The sequence below is a fragment of the Ranitomeya variabilis genome, chromosome 1 (genome assembly GCF_051348905.1).
Source record: "Ranitomeya variabilis isolate aRanVar5 chromosome 1, aRanVar5.hap1, whole genome shotgun sequence".
Taxonomy (NCBI): domain Eukaryota; kingdom Metazoa; phylum Chordata; class Amphibia; order Anura; family Dendrobatidae; genus Ranitomeya; species Ranitomeya variabilis.
This window is the reverse complement of record NC_135232.1, coordinates 687637958-687651977: the sequence shown is the minus strand read 5'-3', so window position 1 is coordinate 687651977 and position 14020 is coordinate 687637958. Positions and strand designations below refer to the sequence as shown.

At 47.4% G+C, this 14020-nt stretch overlaps 1 protein-coding gene across 1 annotated transcript in view; it reads right to left on the bottom strand.

Annotated features, from left to right (window-relative positions):
- The window catches only part of BRF1 (BRF1 general transcription factor IIIB subunit), a 313755-nt gene extending 299984 nt beyond the window's left edge, over window positions 1-13771 (bottom strand). Inside the window, exon 1 of the mRNA XM_077266113.1 lies at window positions 13473-13771. Within this exon, the coding sequence (XP_077122228.1) occupies window positions 13473-13656 (184 nt within the window). The 5' untranslated portion in view covers window positions 13657-13771. The remainder of the gene's footprint in view (window positions 1-13472) is intronic.
- Between the last annotated feature and the right edge of the window lie 249 nt (window positions 13772-14020).

The following is a 14020-nucleotide window of genomic DNA, read 5'->3' as shown; positions in this document are numbered from 1 at the left end:
AGACGGGGCCTTTAAGCCTCATTCAGAGATCCAATGTTTGCATACAAGTCTTATTCATGGTTTTCACAGATAGCACTTGCACCTTTGATAGGCTCTGAGGTTATTCCCATGTCTGTGATTTTCACGAACCCACAGGTCCACAGCAACTCATGGACACATGTCTGATCTTGATTTGAACTTTGGATCAAAATCGGCACTGCAAGTTTATGGGTCCGTGAAAAAAAAAACAGGACTGCACTATGATAAACTAAGCAGACCATTGTTAGTCTATGGGACCGTGCACATGTCCAATTATATTGGTGGGAGGTCCACAATGTAGATGCTACAGGCTCTCGCAAGCGACAGATTTTCTCATAGGAGTGCTATCTGTAGTTTTTACAGATGCCCATAATCTACAGAACCCGCCATGGAAATATAGATCATTTATAGTGATTGTATACAAATCTGTGCACAAGTCAAGTCTTCTATATCAGCGGCCGCCTACCGGCTAACAAGCCAAGGGCAGTGCTACTTTACTGCTTAAGTCTATGAAGTACAATGGTTCAATACTGCCAGCATTGTAACGGCAGCATGGCTGGCAGCCAGGGTGCGTGATTGATTTCCTGTCCGGCTGTAATGGGTCTGATCAAGGTGCAAATATAAAAGAGGTCTTCAAACTCCAATGACGGGAAAAAGCTCAGGAGCCGATTTTTGCTTTGCATAACAATGTCACTCGCCAGACGTACGCTCAGAAAGATCCAATTTTTTCTGACATTTGTTGATTTTCCGCTCACGTCCAGTTGCTAAGAGCAAATTTAATTAGAACATGTAAAACCAATTCTGCTCTTATGTGTCGCAGGCCACGCAGGCTTCAGAGAAAGCAACAGGAGGAAATAAGACGTAGGAATAGATGCGGGACAATAATGCTTTCTACTCATGTCATGTAGTATGTGGCAGCACTGAACTAGCATTGATGCAAACGTCAAGCCTATCACATTAGATATTGGATTATTCTCTACCGGGTTCTTGTCTGCAAGGTTATATAGTAGGGAAAAAGTAAAGGATTTACATTAGTAAAAATCTGATTTTTCAAAAGAAAGCTACACCATCCATGTGGATTTGTTATGCTTTTTTTTTTTAATTAACCCCTGTTTTTTTGCAGCTTTATGACTTCAATGTCAAGTTTGTAGCAGATCCAAAAAAAAAAAAAAAAATGCATAAAATAAGTAATGCAGAAAAGAAATAAAAAAAATAATAATAATAATCACACTTTGAACAGCAATGTGGATTCCCATTGAAATCTTTAAAAATAAAGATTATTATATATAGCGCTAACATATTCTGCAGCACTTTACAGACATTATAACCGGAGTCCACAATGGGGCTCACAATCTAAATTCCCTATCAGTTTGTCTTTGGAATGTGGGAGGAAACCAGAGAGGCTGGAGGGAAACCCACACAAACACGGGGAGAACATACAAACTCATTGTAGATGTTGTCCTTGGTGGGATTTGAACCCAGGACCCCAGCGCTGCAAGGCTGCAGTGCTAACCACTGAGCCACCGTGCTGCCCAATCAATAGGAAACTAATTGAAAGAGTATTTGAAACAGTTTTTTCATGTGGAAATTAGTGCAGAATTCACACCAACAGCCTAGCTTTGAAAGCAGTGTCAACATACCCCAAGGCTAAGTTCACAATAAGTTTTTTGACATACATTTTTCGGGCAGAAAAATGTAAACTACTACTGAAAGACACAAAACATACCTTGTTCTGTGTTTTAATAAGTTTTTTAATGATAACATGGGATGCAACAAAAAGGTGTGGTTTACGTGCTATTCTGTAGCAAAAAACGAGTACAAAAAAAAAAAAACACCAAGAGTTGTGTTATGAATTTAGCAAGAAAAACATGAAAAAGAATTAACTTTTTTTTTTTTTTTTTACTGTTAACCCCTTCTACTACTATTGACCTTAATAGAAAATCCACCCAGTTAACATAGTAAATGATTGGCATCGGATGTGGGCAGTGGAGAGTTATTGGTGCCTGAATAGACATCCTTCCATGATTGTGAGATTTAAATGCGGCTGCCAGTGATTCTCATCAGCTTTTAAGAGGTTAACAGTAGCAAAGAGAGCTAGCTCCAGTCGCTGCCATTAGAGACAGGTTCAGGCTGTGTAACACAGCCAGCACCTGCCCTGTGTAGAGCGGGCTCAGCTACTGAGTCTGCTCCATAACGTTCAGAATATCCATATAAGATCGGATGAAAAATGGAAGACATAAGTTTTTCATCCCTTTTAATCAGATCCATTGTGATAAAAATTGAGAAAATTGACCACCGTGAGGTATTAAAAAACAAAAAGTCATCAGACCGCTATCACGCCCATCTTCACCATACATATAACGAACAGACACGTCGTCTATGTGTTCTAAGTAGAGTAGTAAGCTGCTGCTTGACACCTGTGATAGTGGCTTATTGCCCCTGACAACACAAGGATGGGACCTGTTGAAAACCAGCAGCCCATCTTTATTTCCCCTGACATAAGAGGACCCACACACATTAGTCTATATTCCCACGATGAGTATTTGGTGAGTTTTAGATGTTGCAGAATTTCTGCGCGTATTATGTAAAATTAGGCTATTTGTCTTATTTTTATGGCTTTTTACACTCCGGTTTATCTCTATTTTTGGTTTCATACTTTGGATAAAGCTGCTGTTTTTTTGATACTTTCTGGTATATGGCTTTAGCAAAATTTTATTGATACAGTCATGTGCAGATTACGTGTAGAGTTGAGCAAATTTTCCAAAATTCGGTTCCGATTAAAATCGTCAGCAAATATTGCTTTTGCAATAATCGCCAAACGTCACTTGAGTCAATGGGAGTAGAATTCACCAAATATGTTCGGAAGCGATCATCAAACATAAATTTGGCATGAAGAGCATACCAACATGGCACGAATATGGCAAATTCAGATTCGGAGACCGATTCTGAACATATTTGCTCAACTCTAATTATGTGTCTTTTCGGCTGATTTTCCGCATCTATTGCAAAGCTATGTAGAAAATAATCTGCACATAAAACTCAGCGTATCCGCAAAAGAAATTGACATGTTGTGGATTTGAAACATGCAGCGCAGGTCAGTTTATGCGGTGTTAATAAAAAAGCAGAGTGGGCATGAGATCTCTATAAATCCCATCCACTTTACTGGAACTGAAAGACGCTGCGTTTTTGACGCAGTAAAAACATATATACACATAGACAGTACATATATACAGTAGATAACACAGGATCCACCATTCACAATAGGTGATGTCACAGCTCACCTCCTCCTCCTGTACAATGACTGATAACACCTCTATATATAGTAGATAACACAGGATCCACCATTCACAATAGGTGATGTCACAGCTCACCTCCTCCTCCTCCTGTACAATGACTGATAACACCTCTATATACAGTAGATAACACAGGATCCACCATTCACAATAGGTGATGTCACAGCTCACCTCCTCCTCCTGTACAATGACTGATAACACCTCTATATACAGTAGATAACACAGGATCCACCATTCACAATAGGTGATGTCACAGCTCACCTCCTCCTGTACAATGACTGATATCACCTCTATATACAGTAGATAACACAGGATCCACCATTCACAATCGGTGATGTCACAGCTCACCTCCTCCTCCTGTACAATGACTAGATAACACAGGATCCACCATTCACAATAGGTGATGTCACAGCTCACCTCCTCCTCCTGTACAATGACTGATAACACAGGATCCACCATTCACAATAGAGGATATCACAGCTCACCTCCTCCTCCTGTGCAATGACTGAGAACACCTCTATATACACTAGATAACACAGGATCCACCATTCACAATAGTTGATGTCACAGCTCACCTCCTCCTCCTGTACAATGACTGACTGATAACACCTCCATAAAAAGGTAGAAAACACAGGATTCACCCTTCACAAAAATTTTTACAGCTCACCTCCTTCCCTCCTATACACTCACCCCCACCCCCAATTTTGCAGGGACAGTCCAGCTTTCTAATGTGTATTATGGGGTCCCTCATGACCCACGCTAGCAGATGTCAGAGAAAAGATTAAAAAAAAAAGGATCAGGCATGTTGAATTTCAAAAATCCTGCCTTTTTCTTTGTTTTCCTAAGGCTAGGGTCACATTGCGTTATGTGACCGCGTTTAACGTACTACGTTACACCGCGGTGTAACGTAGTCCGTTAACGCCGCCATTGCCTGTAATGGCGAACGCATCGCTAGCGCCTGCCCACATTGGGCGTGCGCTAGCGATGTGCCATCATTTGAGTGACAGCCCTCGAACGCTGCTTCCAGCGTTCGCGGTCCGTTCCTCGCTAGCGCAGATCGGGGATCTGCGCTAGCTTGTAACATTGCGTTAGCGCAGTCCGTAGCGCTATGCGCTAAACGGACTGCCCTAACGCAATGTGACCCTAGCCTAAGAGATAAGTGGCCACCAGCTGTGGCTGACAACAGCTTACACCAGTGAAAACGCATAGTGAGCGTGCATATGTACGGAGGAGACTAGAGAGGAAGAGGTCAGCCAGAAGCGCATTCAACCGACAGCTGTTATGCCCAACTTTAGTCCTGTCACCCGTAAGAGTATGTTTCCATGGTCAGAAATGGCTCAGTATTTGCTCAGGATTTGACACAGGTGAAATCTGCACCAAATCTGTATCTGAGGTCACTGGCAGGTCACCTGTGTTTCTGATGCGTTTTTTACATGCGTTATGGATGCGTTTTTGATGTTTTTTTTCATTGCATGTGTTTTTTTGGTCACTGGAAATAAAGCTAATTGAAAGTTGGCTTCTGGGAAGGAAAAAAAAGTGATTTTCTGCTTGCAGATATATTGGGATATGTTCCCACGGTCAGTAAACGCTGGGGGTTGGTTGGACGCTGCATACATCTGCAGCGTCCAACCTGCAGCATCCAGCTGTTACAGCATAGTGGATGGGATTTCATAAAATCCCATGCCCACGATGTGTGCACCAATGGCCGCGACTCACCCGCAGAGACGGACATGCAGCGCGTCTTTCCAGACCGCAGCATGTCCATTTATGTAGTGGAGATACTTAGTCTCTGCTGCGTAAATTACCCATACACTTTCATTAGATGCGGTAAAACCGCATTATCTTCCTAGCCACATGCGTATTAAGTGCGGTAACGCAGCTTACTATGCATGTGTACTAATTTACATAATGGTGAATCTTGTGACACAGCCAGAAATGCATGACACAGAAAGTAGAGGAAAGCACAGAGAGGTCCCCTCTTTTTTAATAAATAAATAATTTAAAAAAAAAATAGCGTGGGGTTCCCCCATATTTGTTAACCAGCCAGAGTAAAGCAGACTACTGGGGTTGGTATTTCAGGCTGGTAAGGATTCAATATCCATGAACCTTACAGTCTGCTTACCTTGGATGGTTAGCAAAAATAGTGGGATCCCCTCCAAAAAAACAGCGTGGGGTCCCCCTATTTTTGTTAACCAGCCAAGGAAAAAGCAGACAGCTGCAGCCTAGTATTCTCAGGCTGGCGAAGCCCATGGATTTGGCCCTCACCAGCAAAAAAATAGCAGCCCGCAGCTGCCCCACAATTGGCGCATCCAAAGATGCGCCAATTGTGGGACTTTACCTAGCTCTTCCCACTTGCTCTGCAGCGGTGGCAAGTGGGGTGATATTTGTGGGGTTGATGTCACCTTTGTATTGTCAGGTGACATCAAGCCCATGGATTAGTAATGGAGAAGCATCTATAAGACACCTATCTATTACTAATCCTATAGTTATATGGTAAATAAAGACACAGCTAGAATAAAGTCCTTTATTAATCTTAATTAACCATACTTACTGCATCGCCTAATCCCCGATGCCCTTCATCTCCTGCAAACAAAATAAAATAATAAACCAACACAAATACTCCCTGTCCGACGTAGTCCAATTACCGATTGTCCCACGACGAGTCCAGCTCTGCTACATCTGGATGCCTTTGGCTGAACAGTGGCAATATGCCACCATCCAGCCTGACATCCAGACACAGCAGAGCTTGTAGATGATCACCGGAGATAACTCAGTATCCAGTGGTCACCTACACTGCAGTTCTCACGATCAGCTGACCGTGAGAACTTTGTTAGTGACTGGAATAACCCCAGCGGTCAGGTGCACAGCAGTTCTCACGGTAAGCTGATCTCATTGCGAGAACTTCCGGCTGAAACAAGGTAAGACATTATTTAAATTAGTACACATGTGTAGTAAGCTGTGTTTCTGCACTTACTACGCATGTGACTATAAAGATGATGCGGCTTTACCGCATCTAATGATAGTCTATGGGAAATTTACGCTGTGGGGATGGAGCATCTATGCATTGTAAATAGACATGCTGCGGTCTGGAAAGACGCGCAGCATGTCCATTTATGCTGGTGTGCCGCCTGCGTCTTTGAATGCATAGTGGACATGGGATTTCTTGAAATCCCCTCCACTATACTGTAACATCTGGACTCTTCGGGTTGGACGCTGCAGATGTATGTAGCGTCCAACCCGTAGCGTTTACGTGTGCACATACCCTAATATATCTGCAAACAGGAAATAATTTTTTTTTCCTTCCCAAAAGCCAACTTTCAATAAGCTTTATTTCAAGTGACAAAAAAAAAGCATGTGAAAAAACGCATCAAAAATGCACGTAAAAAACGCAGGTGACCTGCCAGTGACCTCAGATGCAGAATTCACCTGTGTCAAATCCTGAGCAAATACTGAGCCAATCCTGACTGTGGAAACATACCCTAAGGCTATGTGCACATGTTGCGGATTTTGCTGCGGGTCCGCAGCGGCTTTCCCTGAGTTTACAGTACAATGTAAACCTATGGAAAACGCAATCCGCAGTGCCCATACTGCGGAAAAAAACGCGCGGAAACGCTGTGGTTTACATTCCGCAGCATGTCACTTCTTTGTGCGGATTCCGCAGCGGTTTACACCTGCTCCATAATAGGAATCCGCAGGTGTAAAACCGCACGTGAAATCCACATAAAATCCGCAGGTAAGCCTTTTACCTGCGGATTTATAAAATCCGCAGAGCTCAAAAATGCACATAGCCTAATACTCTGTGCAGACACAGGCAGATCATTGTGTTATAACCACATAGTAACCAGCGAACAACAAAGCAGACAGGAAATATGCAAGTCACCAGCACCAACATAGCACCAGGTTACAATGTGGCGGAGAAAACCATCACAGATCGTTCTATATCTATTCAGCAGAGAAGACCACGACCCTTCATGCAGATTCTGTATATTCCCATCATGGACAAGATCAGGAGACTAGAGAGCAAAAAGGGTTTTATCAAGTGGTAAACATATTAAGAATGTAGAAAACTTGCTCATCTGGCGAGGTTGTGAGACCACAACACTTTGAGCAATTTGAACCAGCTGCTGGAAACCAAGGGTTTAAAACCAAGATAATATTCATGTAGGATGAGTAGGTGGTTTTTCTGCGCTGCAGGTAAAGTTCCACGAATGAGTCCAGGACACAGAGGATGAAGGAATATGCAGTTTTATTATAGGTATTGAACTTCTTTGATCTCTTGGTTTTTGACTCCCATTTTCTTTACAAGTCACTGGACTTGTGAACAAGATGGGAGTTAAGCAAGAGATCAAAGTTCAATACCTATAATAAAACTGCATATTATTATTTATTATTATAGCGCCATTTTTTCCATGGCGCTTTACATGCATATTCCTTCATCCTCTGTGTCCTGGACTCATCCGTGGAACTTTACCTGCAGCGCAGAAAATAACACCTACTAGAGATGGGTGGACAACTGGATGTTAGGGTCCAGCCAAACAGTTACAAGAAGTTTGGGTTTGGGTACCAGAACAGTTCCCGAACCCAGACCCCATTCACTTAAATGGGGTCCGGAACATCCAGTGTTTGCCACACTCATGTGCACGACAGCGCGGCAAACACCGCTTCTGCTTGGTGGTGAAATCATCCCCGCCGGTCAGAGAGCTGCGCTTCCCACGTTGTCAAAAGACAGCGTTGAGCACTCATCTGTGATCGGAGGTATAAAGTTTACCTCCGGGCCCTGGTGTCAGCGGATGGGACTACTGATCCCATCATCCGACGCCTGCTAACGATAATTACAGTGACAGCAGGAGCGGCTGATGGGAGTAATTATTAGCAGTCTCCTGCGCTGTTAATAATAAAAAAAGATAACCAGCCAGGCAAAACTGACAGCTGTGGGCAGCAACCCTCAGCTGTCAGCTTTAACAAGGCTTGTTATTAAGAGTAACAAGGGGTCCCCACGCCGTATTTTTTAATTATTTAAATAATTAATAAAGCAGCATGAGGTCCCCCACATTTTTGACAACCAGCCTTGCTAAAGCAGAGAGCTGGGGCTGGTATTCTGAAGCTGGTATGGGGCCATGGATATTGACCCCCCGGCCTAAAAATAGCAGCCCGCAGCTGCCCAGAAAAGGCACATCTATTAGATGCGCCAATTCTGGTACTTTGCCTGGCTCTTCCCACTTGCCCTGTAGCGGTGCCAAGTGGGGTTCATATCTATGGGGTTGATGTCACCTTTGTATTGTCAGGTGAAATCAGGCCCACGACTTAAGGTACCTTCACACTAAACGATGCTGCAGCGATACAGACAACGATCCCGATCGCTGCAGCGTCGCTGTTTGGTCGCTGGAGAGCTGTCACACAGACAGCTCTCCAGCGACCAACGATCCCGAAGTCCCCGGGTAACCAGGGTAAACATCGGGTTGCTAAGCGCAGGGCCACGCTTAGTAACCCGATGTTTACCCTGGTTACCAGTGTAAAATGTAAAAAAAACAAACAGTACATACTCACCTTCGCGTCCCCCGGCGTCCGCTTCCCTGCACTGACTGAGCGCCGGCCCTAACAGCAGAGCGGTGACGTCACCGCTGTGCTTTCACTTTACGGCCGGCGCTCAGTCAGTGCGGGAAGCGGACGGTGGGGGACGTGAAGGTGAGTATGTACTGTTTGTTTTTTTTTCATTTTACACTGGTAACCAGGGTAAACATCGGGTTACTAAGCGCGGCCCTGCGCTTAGTAACCCGATATTTACCCTGGTTACCATTGTAAAACATCGCTGGCATCGTTGCTTTTGGTGTCAAACACGATGATACAAGCCGGTCTGACGACCAAATAAAGTTCTGAACTTTATTCAACGACCAGCGATATCACAGCAGGATCCTGATCGCTGCTGCCTGTCAAACTAAACGATATCGCTAGCCAGGACGCTGCAACGTCACGGATCGCTAGCGATATCGTTTAGTGTGAAGGTACCTTTAGTAATGGAGAGTCGTCAACAAGACACCTATCCGTTACTAATCCTATGATGTATGGTAAATAAAGACACAGCCAGAATAAAGTCCTTTTTTAGAAATAAAACAAAACACAGCTTTACTTTTTTTATTTAAAAATAACAAATAGTTATATTCACCAACACCTAATTCCACTGAATCCCTCGTCTCCTGTAATAAAACAAAAACAAAAAAAAACAACAATATCCCTCACCTGTCCGTCGTTCTGTGCCACGCCGTAACCCGTGTCTGGGGGATTAAAGGTTTTCAACCTGGACGGTGCCAAGATTCGACCGCCCAGGCTGAGATCCACTGGTAACTGAACTGCTGCGAGCGCAGCCTCAGTGAACGGCGGTGACGTGATCGAGGCTACCTCCGGTCACTGAGGCTGCGTTCCCAGCAGGGCTGAACTGCTGTGACCTCTGTGAGATCTGAGCTAAAGTTTTTCTCATGGTGCTAGCGTGGATCTCACTGAGGTCACGGCAGTTCAGCCTAGCTGGGAACGCAGCCTCAGTGGCCGGAGATAACCTCGATGAAGTCACCACTAGTCACTGAGGCTACGCTTGCTGCAGGTCATTCACCAGTGGTTCTCAGACTGGACGGTGGCATCTTGGCACCATCCAGGTTGAAAACTATTTATCCCCCAGACATGGATTACAGAAGACAAGGGCTTCAGTGGGATAGGCGTTAGGTGAGTATAATTGTGTTTGTTATTTTTCAATAGAAAAGTAAAAGTGTATTTTGTTTTATTTCTAATAAAATACTTTATTCTGGCTGTGTTTTTATTTACCATATACTGTAACTATAGCATTAGTAATGGAAAGGTGTGTTATAGACATCTCTCCATTACTAAGCCGTTGGCTTGAGGTCACCTGAAAATACAAATATGACATCAACCCCACTTGCCACCGCTACAGGGTAAGTGAGAAGAGTCGGGCAAAGCGCCAGAATTGGCACAACTAATAAATGCTAAATATCCATGGCCCCTTACCAGCCTGAGAATACCAGCCCCCAGCTGTCTGCTTTAGCAAGGCTGGTTGTCAAAAATGTGGGGGAACTCAAGCTGTTTTATTATTATTTAAATAATAAAAAAATATGGCGTGGGGACCCCTCTATTCTTGATACCCAGACTTGTTGAAGCTGACAGCTGAGGGTTGCAGCCCCCAGCTGTGAGTTTTTCCTGGCTGGTTATCAAAAATACAGGAGAACCCACGCCAATTTTTTTAAAATTATTTATTTACAGCGCAGGAGCCGTCTAATACTCCTATCAGCCGCTCCGCAACGGCTGACACCAGTCACCGGAGGTAAACTTTATACCTCCGATCACAGCTGAGTGTGGGACCCACGGCTCTCTGACCGGTGGGGATGATTTCACCACCGATCAGAAGCGGTGTTTGCCGCGCTGTCATGCACATGACAACGTGACATACACCCAGTGTTTGGGCAGCCAAACCCGAACAGTAAGGCCGGGGTCACACTAGCGTATTGCATCCGATGCGAGATCATCGGATGCGATATGCTAATGACCCTCGGTTCCTGCTCGCAGCAGAGCAGGAGCCGAGTGTCATGCGTCTGTGCTCCGATTCTCTCGCACAGGGAGGATCGGAGCACATCTGCGGAGGAGGCGGAGAAATGAATTTCTCCATCTCCTCCATTGCTGGGGTCCGCTTATAACGCACAGCACTCGGATGATATCCGAGTGGTGTGCGCTGTCTCACTCGCACCCATAGGCTTATATGGGTGCGAGTGAGCCCAGAGTTTTCCTCGGTCCGAGACAATCGCAGCATGCTACGATTGTCTCGGACCGAAGAAAACGGCCGACAAAAAGTCGGCTGCTGGGAGCTGCCCCATATGTTAACATTGGTCCGAGTGCAATGCGATTTTTTATCGCATTGCACTCGGCCGTTTAAAACGCCAGTGTGACCCCAGCCTAACACAGACTTCCTGGTGAAGTCCGTGTTCGACGTCCATGCACAAACAGAAGGTGTTCGGTACGGACGCCAAACTTTACTGTTCGTGTTCGCCCATCTCTAACACCTACACATCCTACTTGAATATTATCATGGACAATATAGGATAAGTCATAGAGGCATTAATTACTTTTATGTATACAATGTATGTATGTGCTGAGTTGCACCCCCTATCTGCGAGGTGCATGAAGAAAAGGTGAAAAACTTGAGCAGTCACTCATTGCAACCAGTCATCCTCAGAGAAACGACAGCCTTCCAGGGTTTGCGATGATCGACTGCTCTCTGTTCTTCAGTTTCATCCTCGCCCAAATCTCATTTGACATTTGAATCTCATCAGATCTAATAATAACAGGAAATTACGAGGAATGGAGACAAATCACCCAGCAGCTCAACACTTGGCGTACCAGGAGAAAGGGGCGATTATGCTGCCTGGGACAGGCAATGATCTCCTGCTGTGTCCTGCTCCTGACCTCTGTACCCTGGCCCCTGTGCTCCACAGTATACAGGGCAGATGTAGCAGCACTGTGCCCCCACCCACTTCTCCCGGCACTGCACGCAGCACTGTTCCCCCACTCACTTCTCCCGGCACTGCACGCAGCACTGTTCCCCCACTCACTTCTCCCGGCACTGCACGCAGCACTGTTCCCCCACTCACTTCTGCCACTGCACGCAGCACTGTGCCCCCACTCACTTCTCCCGCCACTGCACGCAGCACTGTGCCCCCACTCACTTCTCCCGCCACTGCACGCAGCACTGTTCCCCCACTCACTTCTCCCGGCACTGCACGCAGCACTGTGCTCCCACTCACTCCCGCCACTGCACGCAGCACTGTGCCCCCACTCACTTCTCCCGGCACTGCACGCAGCACTGTGCCCCCACTCACTTCTCCCGACACTGCAGGCAGCACTGTTCCCCCACTCACTTCTCCCGCCACAGCACGCAGCACTGTGCCCCCACTCACTTCTCCCGGCACTGCACGCAGCACTGTGCCCCCACTCACTTCTCCCGACACTGCACGCAGCACTGTTCCCCCACTCACTTCTCCCGCCACAGCACGCAGCACTGTGCCCCCACTCACTTCTCCCGACACTGCACGCAGCACTGTGCCCCCACTCACTTCTCCCGCCACTGCACGCAGCACTGTGCCCCCACTCACTTCTCCCGCCACTGCACGCAGCACTGTGCCCCCACTCACTTCTCCCGCCACTGCACGCAGCACTGTGCCCCCACTCACTTCTCCCGACACTGCACACAGCACTGTGTTCTCACTCACTTCTCCCGACACTGCAGGCAGCACTGTGCCCCCACTCACTTCTCCCGCCACTGCACGCAGCACTGTGCCCCCACTCCCTTCTCCCGACACTGCAGGCAGCACTGTGCCCCCACTCACTTCTCCCGCCACTGCACGCAGCACTGTGCCCCCACTCACTTCTCCCGACACTGCAGGCAGCACTGTGCCCCCACTCACTTCTCCCGCCACTGCACGCAGCACTGTGCCCCCACTCACTTCTCCCGCCACTGCACGCAGCACTGTGCCCCCACTCACTTCTCCCGCCACTGCACGCAGCACTGTGCCCCCACTCACTTCTCCCGACACTGCACACAGCACTGTGTTCTCACTCACTTCTCCCGACACTGCAGGCAGCACTGTGCCCCCACTCACTTCTCCCGCCACTGCACGCAGCACTGTGCCCCCACTCCCTTCTCCCGACACTGCAGGCAGCACTGTGCCCCCACTCACTTCTCCCGGCACTCCACGCAGCACCGTGCCCACTCCTGGCACTCCACACTGCACCGTGCCCACTCTTGGCACTCCACACAGCACCGTGCCCACTCCTGGCACTCCACGCAGCACCGTGCCCACTCCTGGCACTCCACGCAGCACCGTGCCCACTCCTGGCACTCCACGCAGCACCGTGCCCACTCCTGGCACTCCACGCAGCACCGTGCCCACTCCTGGCACTCCACGCAGCACCGTGCCCACTCCTGGCACTCCACGCAGCACCGTGCCCACTCCTGGCACTCCACGCAGCACTGTGCCCACTCCTGGCACTCCACACAGCACCGTGCCCACTCCTGGAACTGCACACAGCACCGTGCCCACTCCTGGAACTGCACACAGCACCGTGCCCACTCCTGGCACCGCCCGCGCCCTCGGTCAGTCTCACCTTCTGAGGACACGAACTGTCCCACCGCAGAGGATCCGCCGCCTCCGGTCTCCACGAACTGCACCTCGGACACAATGATGTTGTCCTCCAGCACCGAGCCGCAGCCCGTACACACCGCATCTCCGCGGGCTGCGTCCACATCTATATCTGTGCAGCCGCAGCTCTTACAGACCCGGCTGCTCATGGTGGCGACTAATCCTCACATGTATCCAAGCTGCCGGCCACAGTCACGGCCTGTGCACACAGCGGTACTGTGGGCCACTTCCCACTCCAAATCTCGCGTGACCAAAAACCAAGGCAACGGTAAGATGTACACGCGCCGCCATTCTGAAAATTCTCCGCTAGATGTCGCCCTGATACAACTAGCCGGAGCACAGGACCTTCCTGTCGCCACCATTGGAGCCGCCATCATATTGGCTGGATACTAAATCTGCAGATTTCTCAGAAGAGCTACTCTAGAATTATTATTTAATGGGAAATACAATAATTTACTAAAATAGACAAGTCATCTGTTGTTACAGCTGGGGCAACACAGCAGGCAAATTGCA